This window comes from Echeneis naucrates, chromosome 14 (assembly GCF_900963305.1).
Source record: "Echeneis naucrates chromosome 14, fEcheNa1.1, whole genome shotgun sequence".
In the NCBI taxonomy this organism is placed as follows: domain Eukaryota; kingdom Metazoa; phylum Chordata; class Actinopteri; order Carangiformes; family Echeneidae; genus Echeneis; species Echeneis naucrates.
Genome location: NC_042524.1, coordinates 1,386,683 through 1,406,889, shown reverse-complemented (window position 1 = coordinate 1,406,889; position 20,207 = coordinate 1,386,683). Strand labels below are relative to the sequence as shown.

The following is a 20,207-nucleotide window of genomic DNA, read 5'->3' as shown; positions in this document are numbered from 1 at the left end:
CTGAAACAACAGAATGGAAGTCATCTTTGTCTGGATTGCAGCCTCTTCTCCGCCTCTTACATAATGTGTGATGATACAGCTGCCAAAAACACCCAGGCTGCAGCCGATTGGATTCGTCCTGCAGAATTATTCTGGTCCCTTTTCACAGAATCACAACTTTTTGTTGTTGTTATGGGGAGTTTCTCAGACATGAGACATCCCCAGAGGTGCAGTGGTGTGTATGTGTTGGGAGAGTGTGTGAGGAAGGTTAAGTCGTTTGAAGTTACAGAGGTACATCCGCCGAGTTTCTCGATTCCATGAGGAAGGTCAGTTGGCAGTCAGAATGTAGCCGGAGGCAAATGGTACTTTGTTTGTAGGTGAAACCTCACGAAGAATAGTAAGGGCCCACATCTCCATTTCCTGTCCTACCACTGTTCAACCAGCGACTTAAAAACCAATATTATTTCAAAACGTGAAGCTTTTCACTCATATTTATTGGCCCAGAATTTAAGGCATCTTTAGCAGCAGTTCACAAAATGGACAGATGGCAGCTGCAGCAGAGAGGGACAGATGTAGGACGGGACGACTTCTGAAAACAGCCAAAGTTACCTCGACGCCTCGACATCAAAAACCTCATTCGTACTGACCAAGAAGACACAAATCACTTTTGTTCTCGAAGCAACGATCCAACGTCGTGAAATCGTATTGTTGAGGCACATTTCAGACTCGCAGCCAGGTCTCGCTGTATAATGTGCATTTTTCCTGGCTGCTGTTTGGAGGACCGTCGCTCAGTCATCCCTAACGATCGCTGCAGGTTTCCCTCTGGCCAAAGTTTAACAAGCAACCAAAGCTCGAGCACATTTTAAGCCACAGGTTTGTCCCATCGGCACGGCCAGCTGAGCGGAGTTGGCTTCAGAATCAAATCCAATCCATCTCAGATACAGTTGAGACGGTGAGCTTTATATCGCTCCTCTCTTGCTTTCAACACCAATTTAAAGGCCTTTATATCATGTCTTTTGTCTCTGCTGGCAGTAATTTGAATAATTTTAGGACTTGGAAGAAGATATTCAGATCTAGATACAGGATGTTGGTGATCTGCCCTTTCAGTCAAATACTCCTTTGTTTTTTTTTTAAACACGTTTGAATTAGACCCTCTTCCACTAATATTTCAGTGAGGATAAGAGCACGAGCCCTGAATGCTCAGTGTGTTTGAACAGAAATGATTTCCAAGGCAACAGAAACTTTGATAGCTTCTGTACAAACTGCCACGACAGTGTGTGCTGACAGGAGCAGAGTGAAAAAGAGTAAGAAAAGCTGAAATGTTGACCTTTTAACATCTTTCTTTAGAAACAATTTACTTTCATGGCAGTAGCAGCAGCAGAGGTGAGGCTGGCTGAGATAAACCGGTTTTGCCACGAGGATGCATTTTAAAGAGATGGAGACAACCTGCAGCAGGAAGGAAATAAAACAATTTACGTTTGTATTTTTTGGTCCGTGACTACATCCACATCTTTGAGTTTTTATCACTTCTTGTCTTGTCCTAAAAATACCCTGCAAACCAGCCAATCCTGGTCTCTCTTCGTTACTTTCCGATGCCGAGTCAGAGTAAGAAGTAGCTGCTTGTCCGGATTATAACGGCTGCAGACTGATGAGCAAACAGTTGTTTATACTAACGTTGCTTATCGAGCAATCACAACACTTTCAGGCAACTTAGTCTCCTTTAAGATGGTGATGATAGATGATAGATTTTTTTTTTTTATGAAATTGAAATTCTTGCACTGTAGAACTTAAATGATTCCTAAAACAAGTAAGAACTGAAGAAGCACTTCTAAAATGTGTATATCTATTTTTCAGATGGTTCAATGTAAAAGTTAAAGAAAAGGAAAGCGATGCTTTGCAGAGACACGTAGATGTTCCACCTCAGCAGTCAGGACTTAGTGCTGCTGAAATGAAGGTGAGGTTCTCTGCTCGATCTGTAATCCCTGCAAGCTGTTTGTTTGTGATGGAGTTTACAGCGTGGCTCTGATTTCTTATCTCTTCCTCTCTCTTTCTATCACGCCATCAAAAACTCCTCTCCCTCCCTCTTCGTAGAGTTTTTGGAGTCTTGGGATGCTGAAGGTCGGCCGTATTTATTTTCATGCTCACACCTTTATTGCGTCTCGCAGCATCTGACCTCCCTGCTGTAAAGTGCGACATCGCAACAAGGAGAGAAGGTCCCTGTGCGGTCGGCGTCAAACCGGGAGGAAAAAGGCGAACTGTCCGCCATAAATCAGCCCAATAAAGAGTGACCATTACGAGGCCGACTCTGGCTCTGACTCACGTCATCCCACTAACAACAGGAAGCAAGGTGAAATTAATCAACAAACATTTGCCCCACGTGTGAGGGGGAACTTGTACAGGGAGAGATAAGGGAGAGAAAGATCAGAGCGTTTAATTATGATTGGTTAATTTTCCCTGAATAAATTGGAATACAGCTCATACTGTTTACCAAAAGCAAGGAGGCGATTAATCACGCTAATGAGAGCGAGCTGATGTCGGCAAACACATTAGTCTTTATTAGAATGTGAAGCGGAGGAGATCAGAGGGCCGAGGTGTCACCGGTGTCGAGGTCATTTCACGCCAGGACGCCGTTTATTCAGCAGAGACTCCGCGCCGCCATTCCTCCTGTTGGAGGGAGCCCGAGCCCGGCACCTCTTTCATCTCCTCGCATGGGGCCGTACGCGAACATGAATTGGCTGTTAGCAGATGAAAGGCGCTCCGGTCGGCCTCGGGCTCTTGTCAAAGTGTCTGCGTGCATTTGAAATGTCATTGGTAAAACGTACATGTGTTACGGTTGTCTCACTTCGATGACTCAGAGCGTTTAAACGGGTAGTTAGTCGCTTCTGGTCTCTCACAACATCCCATATGTCTTCACTGCACAACGTCCCTCCTGGCATGACTTAGAATAGATCTTCTTTAAAGCAGACGATTTCACTGGTTGAAGACAGCTTGTGTGTGTGTTTCAGTGTGAGCAGAATTAATCCACTACACTACAAATCCTCTGGGAAAGACACAACAAAGTAAATAATCAGACGGACTCTGTTTGGTCCAGACCTGGAACAGTTCTCTCTCCAGTTAAAGACAAGACACAAATTTCATGAAGATACGCACAAACCTGAGCGGACTGGGGTGAAATATTTTATATTCTTTTATTTTATGAAATATCCTTTATTCCGGCAGACATTGGTCTGCGTTTCATCATGTTCTGATGTGGAGAGTCTGATTGGCTGATGCAAAAAGGGGGTGGGATACCACCAGCGGCGTCCTCCTTGATGCCTTTTCTAAAAAAAATTAAATTCTTGGCTTCCAGGGCGGATAGATTAATCTCCCTGATGCTGCACATCACCAAAGACTGGAGCTCCTCAGTTATTCCTGCTGCAAAATAATTCCAGTGGCCTCATGAACTCCATCACATTCTGTCAATAATTAAATTTTACATTTTTCTTTCCTGCGCCCGCTTGAATTTGTGCCACTATCATCAAAATACAGATTTTCATGTCAACACAAGGAGGTTAAAATCTGTGATGTCATGCTTTACCTGCATACGTGGAAGGTGAAAACGTGGAGCTGCTGCCTCAGATGGCTGCACTGTCCTCCGTCGCATCAGATTACTTTTTTTTTTTTTAGACTTTCGATGTCATAATAATTAACAAAATGACGCTTTCACATACAAACGAAGCAGCAAGATGAATGACACCTCATAAAGATGGAAAGCCGATTTTTCAAGTGGGCTGTGATGATAGCGCCGCCATCTTTCAGCACTTTCTGACCCCGCCCCTAACCTGTCAATCACAGCAGTAACACCCTAAATGATCCATAACTGAGTAAAATTGAGATCTCAAAAAGAAACACGAAAGTCTTTGCTGTAAAGTTTAACGAAGACTCGCTCCAGCGCTGGTTTTACATTTTCAGCCTCAGCCTCAGATAAGAGCTCGGCACCTCTGAGGGTGAACCTTCATGCCTTCCCTTCTCTGATTGGTCAGAAGTCCGATGCTTCTCAAAAACCTTCGACAGGATGTTTCTGCTCTGCTGCTGAACTTCGACAAGCTTGTCTCCTCATCAGGAGCTTTGAAAAAACAGTTTGATAACGTGGAGTCAGCTTCCACCAATTTTTGTCTGAATTTCAAGCACATCTTGAAAAACAAACACTAAGTTTATGTTGTGAGCAGGAAGTGATTTCTCCTCCACCTTCATCCTCATCTTCCATCTCCTGAACTCTTACACTGAAGGGCCGTTAAAACATTTCCCAACACTTGTTCAGGGTTTTTTAAATAATTCCCCCCGCCCACATTTTCCAGGCCAATGATGCCGGTCCATGTCAGTGACTTGGTCCGATCCTCTTCAGAAAAGACGTTTGGATCGATCGGCCCTCCTCTGATAGCTCTACATTGCTAAATGGCAACACTCAATTAGCTCCTATTGTCCTCCATCGTCTGTCTCCCTCTTCATATCGCTGTCCTGCTTGTCTCTCCGACACACTTCACGGAGAACACTTAGCCCATTATCTCCCTATACGCTCCGTCACAGACCCACAGACACTGACACGGATGAATAAACATGCTGAACTTTGTTTAGTCTTTTTGGATTGCTGCCTCTTGTGCTCGGATCTGTGCTCCGGTCTGTCCCCCCAAATCGCCTCCTATCTCCTCATCAGCGCCGCGTCCTCTGAAGGTCCTCTGAGAAAGCTGCTGCCGCTCTGCTGTCAGCAGCTTTCTCAGGCAACAACTGTCCCGAAATAAAGTCTCACTTCCAAACACGCAAAGTTTTGAAATCCGATGTCACGTCAAGGCTCCCCAAAAGATTAACCCTCAGCATTTTCAACAATTTATACGCTTTTAATTTAAACGACAGAGCATGAACCCTAATAAAACACCAGTCAGTTGAAGAACAGCTAAATAATCACCATGTTGTTGAATGCTGATTTATAGTTATTTTGCCTTTGACCGTTAGTTTAGTTCGTTTTAAGTCAGGTTGTGTTTGTTGACTGTCTTCACGTTTCAAATTGAAGACAGTTTTGTGTTTTAAGTTGCGCGGAGAGTTGCGTTGTTTATTCATTTAAAAGGAACTATTTGTAAGATATCACCACTGCTGGACCAACAGGAAGTCATTTCAAAAGCTTCAGGCAGAATCGAGTTCCTATTCAGCGAGTGAAGGCCACAAAAAGGGAGAAGTGGTAGCAATAGAAGAAGAATAAAAACAGCTCCAATAACAGCCAACGCTGTTAACCCAATAATGCAATTAGCAGCCACATTTAGAAATCTGTTCTGCATGAAACAAAGAAGAATAGTGTGAGCTTCGGCAAAAAACTGACAAATAAATATCAGCAGTCAGACGCCATTAGTGCTGTTCTTCTCCGACTGATTCAGTGTGCTGTTAAAAGCAGCATGCCACCGACTGTGTCTTTCTGAGAGGAAGCAGAATTGCATTTTATTGTTTTTTCTTCTCCCCTTCCAATATTTCATTCTGAAACTGCGGTCTTAACCACTTAATCCTCACTTTTAAGGGCAAATAAGAGAAGATGCAAAAACCGTCTGTGGCCTCATTCCACCAGCAGCTGCGGTTTGGCAGCCACGCTGGAAAAGATTGGAGCAGTTTTCCCTCCGTTGACAGAGATAATCTGTTTTTCCCACCAAAATGTGAGACATGTTTCTGCACAATTAGCAGCAGGGCTCTTAAGGTCAGCTCTTCGGCGGCTCCAGGCTGGAAGCGGTGGCGACGCCCACCGGGAGCCGCGCTGTCCGACCGCCGCCAAACAAACCGCCTTCACGAGGAAACTGGAAATACATCAAAAGACACTCTGCATAAGAGCAGAGCACCCCTTATCTGAAATGAAGAATTGCAGCCATTTGCTCTACTGATCCCATCGGGGAGCAGGAAGAGGGGGGAAAGTAATTGGATGATCAATCTGCCAATGGCAGGTTTCCATCACAGAGTCACAGATAGTGCAGTGTGGTCCGCTGAATAAATACCAGCTCCACTGAACCGCCTGTGATCGCATGACGTGAGAGGGGAAATGTTTTTTTAATAATATCAGCGTTATTGAGAAATAAAACAAAAGAGATGAAGGAAAAACGAGTCGTGTTGACAGAGAAAACAAAGAGTTTTCAGTGGGACTGCAGTGTTTGGAAATGAAGCCTCTGGGCTCGGATCTTGATCAGATCAGGGTCTAAACCACCAGCTCAGGAGATCTGATCGCAGGTTCTGGTGTGAATGAGCCCAAAACATTCAGGGCTGATTCTGAATTATGGTGTCTATAATCCCAAAACCTGGAGTAGAAAATGACGTATATAAAAAAGAAATTCATTGTTAAGCTGCGACCGGGTTAGGGTTAGTTTCACGCGGTGCTGAAGTCACGGATGTGATAATGTGGCGGTGAAATGTCAGAGGATAAAAAAACAAAGCAAAAAGGCAATGCTGCAGTTATGTGTCATCTTTTAGGAACAAAACAATCGTATATAAAACAACATTTTATTGTGGAAAATAAGACGGCTCAGGTGCTGACCTTTGGATTTCTCACTGCTCGTGTTCAAAATTCACCATTCAGAGGCTCATAATTGTTTTTCCTCATAAAACTGCTTTCTGAACACATCTTTTCCGTGAGAGATGAAAAAATTTATTTACAAAACTAAACTGAACCATTTTTCAAATGAGGTTTTCCCGCCAAATAGTTTGTTTTGAATCAAAAATCTAATAAAAGTGGAGAAAAAATTGGTGTCATTTCAATCTAATTTGTCAGATTTTGAGTTTTGGTAACATCAGAGTTTTTTTTTTTGTTTTTTTTTTTTTGGTCCTGAAGTGAAATCAGTTGATAGTCTGATATCTGTTTCCTGTTTTATTTTGACACTTCCTTGTGTGTTCTGGTCCTCCTTTCAGGGTCGCCCTCATGTCTTTGACCTGAGTCTCATTGTCTGGGTATATAAGACAGTGTGTGTCTGTTGTTCGGTGTCGGATTGTCTCTCCCTTTGTGTGTTTTTGCTGCCTCTCGTCTCAGTCTGCATTCGTGAGTACCTGACACGGTTGAAGAATTTGAGTTTGCGGATTCCTTCACTTCCCAAATCCCCAGCGGTTGGAGAAAGACCGTTGTGGGTCTCTGATACTGCCCCAAGTTAGAATAGATGGCACGGCCATCCCGACCGAAACCTGGATCCGTCTACGTGTGAACCTTTTAAATTCCATCTAATGCCACGCTCCATGAGAAGACACCACCCAGAAGACACACCGTAAACCCGGATTTAGTCTTTTAGGACACTTCTTTAGTGGTTTTTTAATGTTTATGTTTTAAAATCAGACCGCATGTCGACTTTCACATCGTGCGGAAACTAGAACGCGTTTTGTTCAGGTGAAGTCAACTAATTCAGGTTTAGAGCCCAAAGCGGACACGTTTTGTCTCTTGGTCACATTTTTAGTGACTGAGGAAAGAATCTCACATATCGGAGGTTAAATGCAGTTTCTCTGGGCGCATGCTGTAGATCAGGAGGAGGAAATAAATGAGTGGATGGAAAAGTTGACACGGGGAGATATAAAAGAGCCGTCGGCAGCTCTGATCGCGACGCTTGCTCACCTTCGAGCTCCGTGTCATGCCTGAGCAGCGGCTGTAAATCAGAGCAGCAGAGAGAGAAGGAGGCCGTGGATGGGAGAGAGATCTGTCCCCCCAACCAATCCTGGAATTAACCAATCTCTGAAAATGAAGTGTAAACACCTGCAGTGGACGGATACCGCTCAAATTCAGGGAACAAAAAGAAAATGGAGATAACACCTCCTCTGTTGTCTCCGCTGTTCTTTGACAGCAGGGGAGCAATTTCATGGACAACTTCCTTTTTAGTGGAAAACATTTAATGCGAGGAAAGCGTCATTTTATTTCTGCCGGCGCCGAAACATAACCGCAACCAAGACAGTTTCCAGCCCCAGAAACGGCTTAACGATGGAAACAAGGCCCGCGGCAGGAAAATGAAATTCAAGAGAAAAGGACGAGGAACAAAATAAAATGCGACTTGTTACCTGTACGTTCACTTTGATTCATCGATTGTATTTTTACTTTTAATCCTGCCTGGGGTGACTGCTGTTCAGCCTGCATTTTGAAGCGTCTTCGAAGCGTCCTGAACCCTGAGCCTCCCATCACCGGTCTGTGAATGTGTGGTTATAGCAAAAGAAGAAGTCTAGAAGTCGACCAAACTTAAACCAGGACAGGAAGATGGAATTTCAAATTTCGTTCGCGCACGAGTCGTGTTTCTCTGTAAATCTCTTTCACGTGTTTGTTGAACCAGTTCTTCTAACATGTGAATGCATTAATAAACAAATAATCCGATAATAAGTGGAGCGAAGTCATCAGTCTGAGAAAATGAGCTCTCATCTGGATGAATGAACGTGCGAACCGGCACCTCACTGAAAGTCTGAACTGCACTTTATAATAAATCACTTTTACTCTCCTCCTCCATCAGCCACTTCTTCCCTGATTTATTACAGCGGAGGTCAAAGCTGAGCATTGATTTGTGATATTCTGCACAAAAACTGTGGCAGATTATTCTTGGCAACGCTGAAACATCGGCAGTTTGACCGGGGACCAGAACTGATTAAAGTTCCCTTTGTCCTCTGTCTTTTAAGCCTTAATTACAGCCCGGCTGGTTTCTTATCGAAGGGTGGTGATGGTGAGAGGGATTATGGGAGCAGATGTCCCGCAGAGGCAGAGTCTCGTCCCTGCAGCTGTGTAATGTCGTCCCATCCATCCTGACGACAGAGGGCCCAGACCCGTCACCTATTTTCACATAACGGAGTTGTTCTTTGCTTCCCACCCACGGGGATCTGACAGAGGGCCAGCACTCCGTCTGAATCCTAATGGAAAAGTTTACTCCGAGCTCTGCCTCGCATTATTTCTTGGAAAACTTGCAGCACGTCCACAGACATTCATCACCGTCAGCTCAGGAAATCTAAGGCTTTTAACAGCGAGCACCAGTTTGACGTTAACGAACGATGATAGTTCAGTTTATTTGGACATAACCACTTAACAGCTGAGTAAATTTGTGATCTTTCTGACGTTGATGAGTAACCAAGTTCAGTAACTGCGATCTCAGTATCGATCAAACAATCATGATTCTGATTATTTATCTGAATTGAGCAGCCTTATCTTCGCTCTACGCTCGCTTCACGGTCGTGTCACATGATTTAAGTTTTTTTTTTTTTCACTTTTTCACTAAATGCTGCTAAAGTGTTAAATTTCAAATTCACTGCTCTGCTTCACATGAACAGAATTTTTAATTCTCGTCTGATGTGCACTTCCTGTAAAGGCTGATTTTGGTGGAGGAGGTGGGATGGGACATATACGTGAGTTTATGACGACTTTATTTGGTCGTTAAAAAAATCTTTGGCAGAGGAGTGTTTTTACATGATGGCGCTCTGTTAGCACAGCGGCAGGAGTGTTTCGCCTCCAGGCTGCGATGGATGTTAACCTCTAAATGAGTCTCAGGGATTGAAACATCTCATTACCGTGGAGACGAGAGGTAAACACATCCTTCAACAAGGGACGGTGACAAAGAGCACTAATTAACAAGGAATTAAACACTTTCTTAAGAGACGGTGAAGGGGGAGAGAAAATTTACACACGCACACACACACAAAACTATATCAACAGTAGCACTGAAGATGCACAAACAAAGCCAAGCCCACGTGCTGAGCGGAGAGCTCTCACTGGAGTGGAGATGTTTTAGTTTTATTTTGAAGGATGTGATTATACCGTTATCATTCAGGTGGAAAATAAGAGGCCATGATTAAATGCCCAATTACTGCTACCCCCCCCCAATCTATCCACCACCACACCCACACACTACAGACTGCTCCCAGTGAGCACATGAACTGGGAATCCAGATTTTAGTTACATTTTAACTGTCAGCTAAAATAAATCACAAACAGAAATCACATATTGGTTTATTTATAAGTGTAATATGATTGAATTGTATTTTCACATTTAAACAAATAAAGACTAAGCTGAGCCACCAACACAAATATTTAACCTCACATACACACAAGTTGTCAAGTTGTAAAGCTTTTATGTTGAGCTTTAAAAGTGACATATCACTTGGAAAACTTGTGAACGCAGCAACACAAATATGCAAATAAATCTACGTGAAACCAACCCAGGATCTGCAGCTGACAGACGACTAAACAGCGCTTTGTAGCTCATCTCTGAGACTGTGTGTAATCTGTGTGCGCTTGTGTGTGCGATGTGCACCTTTGTCGCTGAAGTCGTCGACGAGGATGACCTCTGCGATGAGCTGGGGTGGCGAGCGGTTGAGGACGCTGTGAACGGTCCTCAGCAGCGACGACCAGCCTTCGTTGTGGAACGGGATGATGATGCTGGTGTTGGGCAGCTTCTCTCCATACAGCTTCTGTTTGCAGCTACATACACACAGATGTGTCATTGACAGAGAGATGGACAATCACGCTGTTGATCATTCGTCGCTGGGATGGATGTGTTTGAGCAGGACGGCAGCCGGATGCTTTTTCAGTGAACATTGTATCTGCTCATATCTCTGAGAGGAAATAAGGACAAGGAGCAATTCATTTTCTATTCAGTAGATATATAAACAATGTCGACGGTCCAGAATACTTCGTGTCATGCTGGTCAATACAATATGATTCTAAAAAAAACAAAACAACAACAACAACACAGGCCCGTTCGGAGCGGAGAGGAAATCATGTGACGCTTAAAGAAGCTTCCTGTTGGCCCTGGTGGTCTGTGGGGGATCACCTGATCACCTGAGACTGCTGAGGCTTTAGAGAGAAGGTGAAACAAAACTTACAAACTCTCCTTCAGACCTGATAAACATCAGAAACACGTCTTTCTGATGAAACTCTGCAAAGTCCAAGTCCCCTAAATCAGTTCCATCACCTTTCTGCAGGTTGCTGTTGTTCCTGTGAGGTTTGGCCGCTGAAAGTCATTAACCATATATTGGATTCTGCGTTGGTTCCACACCGGCTGCCCTTTTGGATTTTAGGGGCCTGGGGCCGTGCTGGGGGCCACAGACTGCCATCTGTTAGTGTTCTGTCTATGTTTCACTGAAACCATCATCGCCTTCAACAACCTGGTCTGGTCCATCTAAAGGACAGCCAGTAAATAAACTGCATCCACACCGAGGCGTGGAAACCCTTTGGAAGAAACGTGTGGCCCTCAACCACAAACGGTGAATCAAGATGAGACAGACCGAAACAACCGTCACTCTTTTCTTGGTTTTGACAGTCGTTCCCGCAGCTGTTGAGCCAAGAGGAACCATACGTTTGATTTTCTTTATTTCATTTTGCTGGCCAGAGAATTTACCAGAATGTCAAAGTAGGGATATCATTAACAAGAGTTTTACAACCAGACGCTAACATGGGCCTGACGCTTGAATGTTTTCTGAAGGCTGTTCCAGCGTCCTCTTCCCAAACCTGCAAGAGCTTCACAGACCGAAGCCTACGAGCAGACAGGCACACCCAACCAACCTGTGTGCAGTCAGGTGTTTGGAAGTCGTAGCCTGTAATAAATCTTAAAGCAGCACAGTACAGAAAGTACAAAGTGAATCCTCAGGCTCTTTCTCAGCATCTTCATCGTGCAATGAATGCTGGGAGACGCTGGGCCAGGAAACGGCTTTTAAAACGGGGGAGTCGAGTGATGCGATTGGTCTTCAAATGGAGTCTCTGGAGGACGTGGTCCCTGAATTGGGGCGCAGCGATAGTTGCAGATACTACACAAACACACACACATAAACAGTACACAACTATCAGTGCCAGCAGGCTTGGAGCTACAGATACACACTTAGGACTAAGTGGTCCTTGTCGAGCTTTGTGCCTCCATCCATCAGGATTGTTAATGTCTGAGATGGTGCTGCGGGCTCGGCCTTATTCACGTATTACTATATATCACAGGTACTTAACCTTATTACCGTGGACCGTTTGAAGGTGGACCGGCTCGCTGTCGACTCTGCGGTCGTCATTTGTCGCTGGAGATATTTTGAATTGATTTGTAATGAATAATAATTAGCTTTCGATTAATGAATTGTGCTCTGGAGGGGTTTGTTTGTAGGTGTGACCTTTTCCGAAGTAAAGACCTTCAGACAGCGTGGTCGTGCCAGCGACTCGATCCTCCTGAAACGGAGACAGCATTCATTTTGTGACTTGCAACAAGCACAGCTGTTATCAGCTGCCACCACGCGCTGATGGAGAGGCGCAGCCGCCGCCTCGTGCACGATCGTCGCAGCAAGGGGCAGGACCCCCGCAGTGGAGCTAATCACAGGAAGAGTCGTGCTCCCTCACTGATGGAGGGAGAGGAAGCGAACTGTGTCAGCGACCGTGTTCGACATCAGCCTTCGTGTTTTTCATTCAAATATGAACGCAGGCAGACAGACAGACCGTCTGATCGATGGACGGCCAGCTGGGGAATCTTAACAAAGCCTGTCCGCGTCCACGGGGGAGGGAGATGTGTGTGTGTGCGTGTGCTTCAATTAAGTCTTGTCAGCGTGCAGAAATCGAATATGTCGCCGGTCTGGGCCCGGCTGCCTCTGAGGCACAGACAACATGCCAATCAGCTCGAGGCAGCAAGATGCCTACAGGCCAGATGAAGTGAGGATGGCGGGGCTTTTGCATGGAGGGTGACTGCGTGTCCATCTGATTGGACACAGGGGAGTGAGTGATGAGCATCTGGCAGCCAGGAGGGGGCAACATCAGCTCCGACAGCATTCATTCATTTAACGTATTTACATGCTCATAATTGAATTACAGCCGAGTTGAATCGAGAGTCCGCTTGGTGTTTAGGTGGTGGCTGTCCATCTGTCCTCATCCACACATGGAAGCCTCATTTTGGTGGGAGTTGTTTGAATTGTTAGAAGCAGCACAGCTGCCAGATAACGGATGGATAAACACACGTAAAGCTTCGATTCGTTTTCATTCAGCTGTTTTTGGACACTCAGATCGGTCAGTGCTTTTCTAAAGGTACCATCTTCTTTCTTTCTGTTTGCGGTGTGAGCTGAGCTGTATTCCAGCCCAGAATACACAAAATGAAAAAAAAGAAAAAGGTTTTATTCTGTCACATCAACAATAAAAAAAATGAATAACTCTTCAGCACAAGCCTTGAATCTTTACATATTCAGGCTCTCTGTTGAAAAGATTTAGTCTCACTTGCATAAAAAATCAAATTAGAAGGAAAACAGTCAAATCGTCTGTCCTTGTATTGATCTGACGGACCTGAATCTTGACTTCAGGTTTATGTCGTCTTTGCCCCAGAAGGCGAAGGAGAAGAAAGCAGCTCTGTTGTCTGAGTTACGAGCGCGTAGGAGCACATTACGTAAGCAGTTTTAAAAACAGCAGCCAGATATCTGCGGCTGAACGTTTTATTCTCTGTACCTGACAGCACAGATGGGTCAGGGCGAGAGATGCACAAGGTCAAACGAGGCTCGCTTTTAAACACAGATAAAAAGAGCCGGTCCTCCAGAGGGAACCGGCTGAGGGGAAGCTTCAAAAGCTGCTTTCCACATGAAAGAAGAGGGAGGGTCAGGAGTCGGAGGAAACTTCTCGTCAGGCAAAAAGAAAAGGTGTTATTAAAGGTCTTTCCTCCGTGTCATTCTCAGATTGAGAGGGATCACAGGGGCCAACACTGCTTCACTTTTCTTCCAGAGAAACTTTTAAGATTTGAAGATTTGAAGTTGTATTTTTTCTTCCTTCACTGTTTCCTGATAAATTTATGTCTGAGAAAGTGGATCTGGTTTATCTAAGTCACAATCTGTTGCACTTCTTATGAAACGTAATCAGCAGGACTCGACTCTGGTTTAGGAATCCAAAACAGTTTGGTGAAGGTTTAAGGAAAGGGAAAGATTTCGATTTTGCTTCGATGCAACTAAAGAACTTTTTCCTGTTTTATTAAACCAGAAGACAATTCCCCAAAAAACATCTAATTGCTGTCAACAGAGCCATAAAAATTATTAATAATGCTGCAGTCACTACAAGAAGATCAGATGTTTCGAATACCTGTTCCTGTGATTTATGAGACATGGAAATCAAAGATATATCCTGATTTAGTTCATAAAGATGGGCTTACTCCTGTTATAATCCTGAACAAACACTTCCTGTCCGTGACCTGCTGTTCCCATGGAGACGGGTTCACTCCATCCAAACCAGAGGCTCGAATAAACATCCGCAATTTCATCAAACAAGGTTCCAAACAGCTCCTCTGTTGTTTTAATGAGATCTAAAGAGAGGTCGTCTGCACAGACAGCTCCTGAAAACGAACATGATTAAAAACAAAGAAAGGAAAGACAGGTGGCAGCACCACGCAACGCACCAACACGCATACACGGGACTCACTTTGCGTGGCGGATGTCCGGCAGGGAGCGGTTCAGGGAGATCCGGTTGCTGACGTAGATGTTGAACCCGTTCTCCCTGTAGGCCTGGTCCACCTGGTCGGTTTCCATCAGCGGGAACGGCTTCCCCTGCTCGCCATTACCTACATCCAACAAACGCACAAAAATCAACACACTCCCTCAGCGTGTTTTACACCTGGAGAAATAAAGAAGCAAAAATCATCTTCCTGAAAACTCAGAGATCTGGTTGGTGAGCCAATCAGAAGAGAGGCTCTGAGACTCTCCTCTGATTGGCTGAATTAAGTTACATCTGCCTTTACTACGGACAAGATTGTATTTTTAATTCCGAAACTTTCAGTTCTACTTTGTCCCTCCAAGACAACTTTCAGATTGCCAAAATAATATTATATATAATATATATAAGTGTGATTTTTTTTTTTTTTTACAAACATTTTCAATTTTCACATAAAATAAGTCTGTGTGAGAACATTGAAATTTAAAAAGAAAATTATTCTAATAACACATATCACCAGGAACTAGTTTGACTGACTGAAAAGAGAATCAAAATATACAAATGAAATCCGTTCAGCATCACAGAAGACTGAGAAGCAGAAAAAAGATCACAGCAGACAATCATTTGTGTATCAAAATATTTGTAATACATCTTTTATCATTTAATTAGCTTCATTCTTTCATTCCTCACGCTGAGATTTTCAATTTCACACCGATAATATATCACGTATCAAGTATGTACCTAATCACTTCCTAACAACGCTTTTACAAACACACAAAGTTTATGAAATCTGAGCTCATTTCAGCAGCACAACAAATTACACAGGGCTGCATGTTTCATTAGCCACTCATCAACGCACTGCACACAAACACACACAGCCTCATGCATGCAGGCTGATCTATAGTCAGAGCAGGGTATCAAATTAAAGCAGGCTGCCTTGTTCCATTAGGCAGAAATGGTCTGTCTATATTCCTGAAGGTAATAACTGCGGAAAATAACTTCTCACTTTAATGCTTCATTTCAGAGATAAACTGTTCTACTTAACGCTGTACTTTTTGCCCGTGTAATAAACTTGTTGCGTACTACGTCTTCTGGCAGTCCTCGGGCGAATGTGAACTCTGTGAAGTATGTTGGAGATTCACTTCTATAGTTATTTTTTTTAAAAAAAGAATAAAAGCCTTTTTTGGGGGGGTGATTTGTCTCTTTGAAAATGAGGCATCCATGGATCTAATGTTTGTGCACAGTTCAGTCACAGAGAGCTTTTTTTAATCATCCGCCACTCTTTGAAGGGAATCCTTAACCTTCCTGGAGACCCATAAATTGGCCCCTTTATGTGGAAACTTCATTCAAACTTTAGACAGGTTGCACATTTGGATTTTTTTTTTCTTTTTATTGCTTTAAAGGTAATATTTTTCCAGTTGAAGTAAATCTACAGCTCGTTTATATCACTAACTATGGCGCATTTTTCTCTATAAAAAGTAGAAAATGAAGCTTTGAACTGTCGGTTCCATTTTCCCTTTTTCATGCACATGAACACGAGATTTTAATTCAAATCTTCACTGAAAATGGACGAAATGAAAGGCTAGGGTATATTTTTCTGGCATGATAGAGGACTTAAAGTGTAAAGGACGTCTAAAATCTCTCATTAAAAACAAACTTTTTCTTTTATTGCTGGAAGTCCTTTAATTCAGGAGTGATTGAACAAAGAAAACTAGATAAAGTCTGGGCATCAGGATTTAAGCGTTCGATTTAGCTGCCTGCCACAATGGTCCCACGATGCAACGCTCAAAGGAAGTCAAAGACTGGAAGAACTAATTCTATGACGTAAAGCCAATGAGGTGTCCGATGTTCACCCTTCTGCTGCACTTCTGCTGATGTTCCGCAGTCGCTGTGTTGTTTTCTTATATTTAACACTCCGGACTTTTACTCTGTTCTGTTCTTCGGTTTTATTCGCTTAATCGAAGCAAACAAAATGTTTCCCTTTCTGGATCACCTGGCCGCAACGACACACGACCTCAGAAAATAGCACAGCGACACCCGATTCACAGAAAGTGTAGAAATCGGACTCGTACAGCTCTCGTCCGCTAAAAACACTCAACATTAAACATTTAGGCAAAGGAGGAGGTCAGGTGGTAGTTTATACAGCATCCAGAGCGTTGTTAGCTGACGTTAGACTCGGTGGGTCGGATTCATTTCCAACGGTGAGCAGAAGTCTCCACGTTACCGTCACATTTTAATTCAGGTTTTGGCGTCTCTGACAATGTCTTTGGTTTTGACTTGAGCTTTAATTTACAGCGTGCAATGAGTCATGGGATTGCTTTGGCCTCAAAGGGTTCTACGGTGCGGATCATTCAGCCCGGAGACTTTCCAGGCTGAAGACGTGATCCAGCTGTCTGTATGGAAGGAAATTAACTGTGTGACTCTCTTCATGCTTCCAGCCCACGGAGACCTGATATCTGTCTTTGTCTGGTTTCATCTTTTTTTTTTATTTAAATTCAACTGATTTATTTAACACAAACACTCATAAAAAAAAATCCATATTTCACACCCCAAGAGAGTTTGAGCTGAAGCAAAGTACCATTAGTGGAAAAAGAGAAGTGAATTATGAGGCAGAACTTTCTTTTTCATGGAAAGGGAAGTCATAAAGTTATAATTATATATCCTGGTACCCCACAAAATCTACTACATGACCTTTTAGAGTCTCAGTCCACATGGTACTTGCTCACAAATTCAGCTGATTCACCACTTAAGTATCTCCTAATAACACATAAAGGCCAGTTAAATCTGTTGCTTTGCAGTAAAAAGGGAGAGGTGTGTTTCTCACTGGAGGCCTCCGGCTGAATCGATGCTTATTGTATAAGATTAACTGTGTTTAATTATGAACTCAGAACTTTACTCGCAGCATCGATTTACACTGCTTCTGAAAGAGAGGAATGTTCTCAGCAGAACAACAGCATCAGCAGAGAGAGGTTGGACTTACCGATGCGAGCGGCGTCTCTCCTCATGGCTTCGTAGTCGTGCCAGTCTGTCCGCCGCACGCCGTCCAGTCCCACCTGGGCGACCTTCCTCATCGGGTTCAGCTCCTGCGGCGGCACACAGGAGACAAACGGATTAGGAGGTTGGAGGAAATCGGTTTTTAGGTCAGCTGTGTGGTGTTACCTGTTAAACCATCTCCGACTGCCTCTGTGAGGCGGCACAAGCCCCGAGGACTGAAGGTTTGTAAGTTTTCCTGGAATTTCTCGGGTAATTTTAGCGTTACTATATGTTTACCTATCAGGAGTTTTAGCTCCAAGCAGCTACTTCTGCAGAAAGAGACAACACGAGCTTGTAGAAGAAAAGAAGCTGCACTCACGTTGAGAGGAACGACGGTTGTGTTTGTATACTCGAACCTGGTGAATAAAGAAAGATTCATGCTAACGACGATTATGCCACAGAAACGAATGGCTCCTTTCAAGAAGCATTTATGTGCCTTCATAACATTAAAGTCTGACTCTCACGACGCTCCCACCGAGTGCGTGGAAATACACCAAGGAACATTTTTGTTGGATCACATCTGGAAAATAAATGAAAATTGAGTTTATTCCAAGAGAACGGGGTGCCGTTGTCATGACGATAAAGAAGATTATGCTTTCATGTTGCAGGTAAGACATATTTCCACAAAAACTGCATTCCCTGGCATGCTGAGTGGTAGAAAACCTTTTACAGACTACAACTCTTTCATTAACAGTGTTTGTTTCTTGTTTATTCATATTTATATGCCTTTTATTTTGCTTCCTAAAGGGCGCTGCTGACTGCTGGCTTCTTTAAGAATCCACCTTAAATTTCCCTGCCATTAGGAGACACACACATATACAAACACACACTCATCACCATAAGCTATTATTCTCCACTCAGCATTAAAATGCATAATCAGCCATTTACGAAATTCTCTCTGCTTCAGAAATGACTTTTAGTGACTTCGGATATTATAGGATCACGGCACAACGCTAAATTAATTGGTTCCACAGGAGGATGCAATTAGCAAAACGTTGTTAATACAAGCGACACGTCTGACTGCAAGGAATACCATTAGCCAGGTCGTTAGCTGATACCACAGTACAGTCAAACAAACCGCTGTGGCGAGTGTGTGAGTGTGTGTGTGTGTGTGTGTGTGTGAGTGTGTGTGAGTGTGTGAGTGTGAGAGTGTGAGTGTGTGTGAGTGTGAGAGTGTGAGTGTGTGTGAGTGTGTGAGTGTGTGAGTGTGAGTGTGTGAGTGTGTGAGTGTGTGTGAGTGTGTGAGTGTGAGAGTGTGAGTGTGTGAGTGTGTGAGTGTGTGCGAGTGTGTGAGTGTGTGTGAGTGTGAGTGTGTGTGAGTGTGTGTGTGTGTGTGAGTGTGAGAGTGTGAGTGTGTGTGTGTGTGTGTGTGTGTGTGTGTGAGTGTGTGAGTGTGAGAGTGTGAGAGTGTGAGTGTGTGAGTGTGCGTGTGTGTGTGAGTGTGTGTGAGTGTGTGAGTGTGTGTGAGTGCGTGTGAGTGTGTGAGTGTGTGAGTGTGAGAGGTAAACTGCAGACAGTAACTGCGCTCTGATTTCGCCGTTCACTTCCAGACTCCTTGACATTTCAGAGACAGCCGAGCCAATCAGCCGAGGTGCTGGATCCTGAATAAAACAAGACTCCATACGTACTTCCTGTTCACTGTGAGTCGATAACACAACTATGCTGTTACATGTTTATACTATTCTGTTGTACATCAATCAAACTGTGGCTTCAGTGCTTCAGATAGAGATGTACAGATGAATTCATGTATTCATATAGTGACATAAATAGGTCAGCGGCCTGTTTGTAAATGCTCTGAATGAATCCGTGTGTATAAATAGAACTGTACAAATGAAAAATCCACAAAAAGGAATGAGGCAGGAGTCCAGGACAAAAGTCAGAATGAAAAGACGCAGCTGAGTTGTTTCTTTTGGGACTCAGTGTCTTTGTTTGAGTAATAATTTAACACTTCGATGGTGATAAACCAAGTGAAATGAAGGGTCTTTTTCCCACAGACTTCAATTCAACGTATTTTACACCCTGTGATGGGCGTGAGATAGAAAGTAGGTTGTAGCTTTAAGACAAAACAAGATGTGAGGACGGCTAAGGAGGCTCTGTTGGCGTTGAAATGATGCATGATGGCGCTCGTGTGCAGGTCGTACATAGAAAACAAGATGATTGGACGCACACTTTGACTGCACAACCCTTTAACCTCGTTTGAATGCAGAAAATCGGCATAAAATAACAATTACCTAATTACTCTGATTGATGGCGTTACCGCCGTCCTGCAAGTCGGAATAAATGGCCGAGTTTGATGTTAAAGACAGAACGTCGTCCTTTTTCTCTTAACTTTGCCTGCGTTGTGTTACAGTTCACTGGCGGTTTAATTCCTCCTCCTCTCCTCCTCTGTCTGCTTCACGTCTTCTCCGAGCGTCAGTCATGCCTGAGCCTGACATTCAAGGAGATTACATCTGTGTGTTTCCAAATAAAAGGAAGCTGCTCTGTGCCACCCCGTTCCCTTTGATTAAATTTTCAGCACACGTCACCGTGTTGTTCCGCCGGGCCTCTCTGCTCCACCAAGACCTTGTTAAACGAGACAAGGAGGAGGAAAAAACTTCTGCAGTCTCGGTCGCTGAGATCATTTTTGCATGAGTCTGCTTAGGTGGTATTTTTTTTTTACAGAATAACATACGAGAAAAATAAAAATATGTCTCCTTTCCCCGTCCTTCTAACTCACACACACTCACAAGGGAATAAACTCCCAGAGAAGCTGTCGGGATCATTCAACACTAACATGCAGGAAATGGAACTGGACACCACATTAACCCAGCAACTTCCATCTC

The 20,207-nt window shown here is 43.7% G+C and overlaps 1 protein-coding gene across 2 annotated transcripts in view; it reads right to left on the bottom strand.

Moving 5' to 3' along the window:
- Nucleotides 1-20,207, bottom strand: part of LOC115054255 (polypeptide N-acetylgalactosaminyltransferase 10-like) — a 47,625-nt gene that overhangs the window by 15,501 nt on the left and 11,917 nt on the right. For both annotated transcript variants that reach the window (XM_029519381.1, XM_029519382.1), the window contains exons 2-4: nt 17,333-17,435; nt 14,344-14,482; nt 10,241-10,407 (exon numbers count right to left, since the gene is read on the bottom strand). In XM_029519381.1, the coding sequence (XP_029375241.1) occupies nt 10,241-10,407; nt 14,344-14,482; nt 17,333-17,435 (409 nt within the window). The remainder of the gene's footprint in view (nt 1-10,240; nt 10,408-14,343; nt 14,483-17,332; nt 17,436-20,207) is intronic.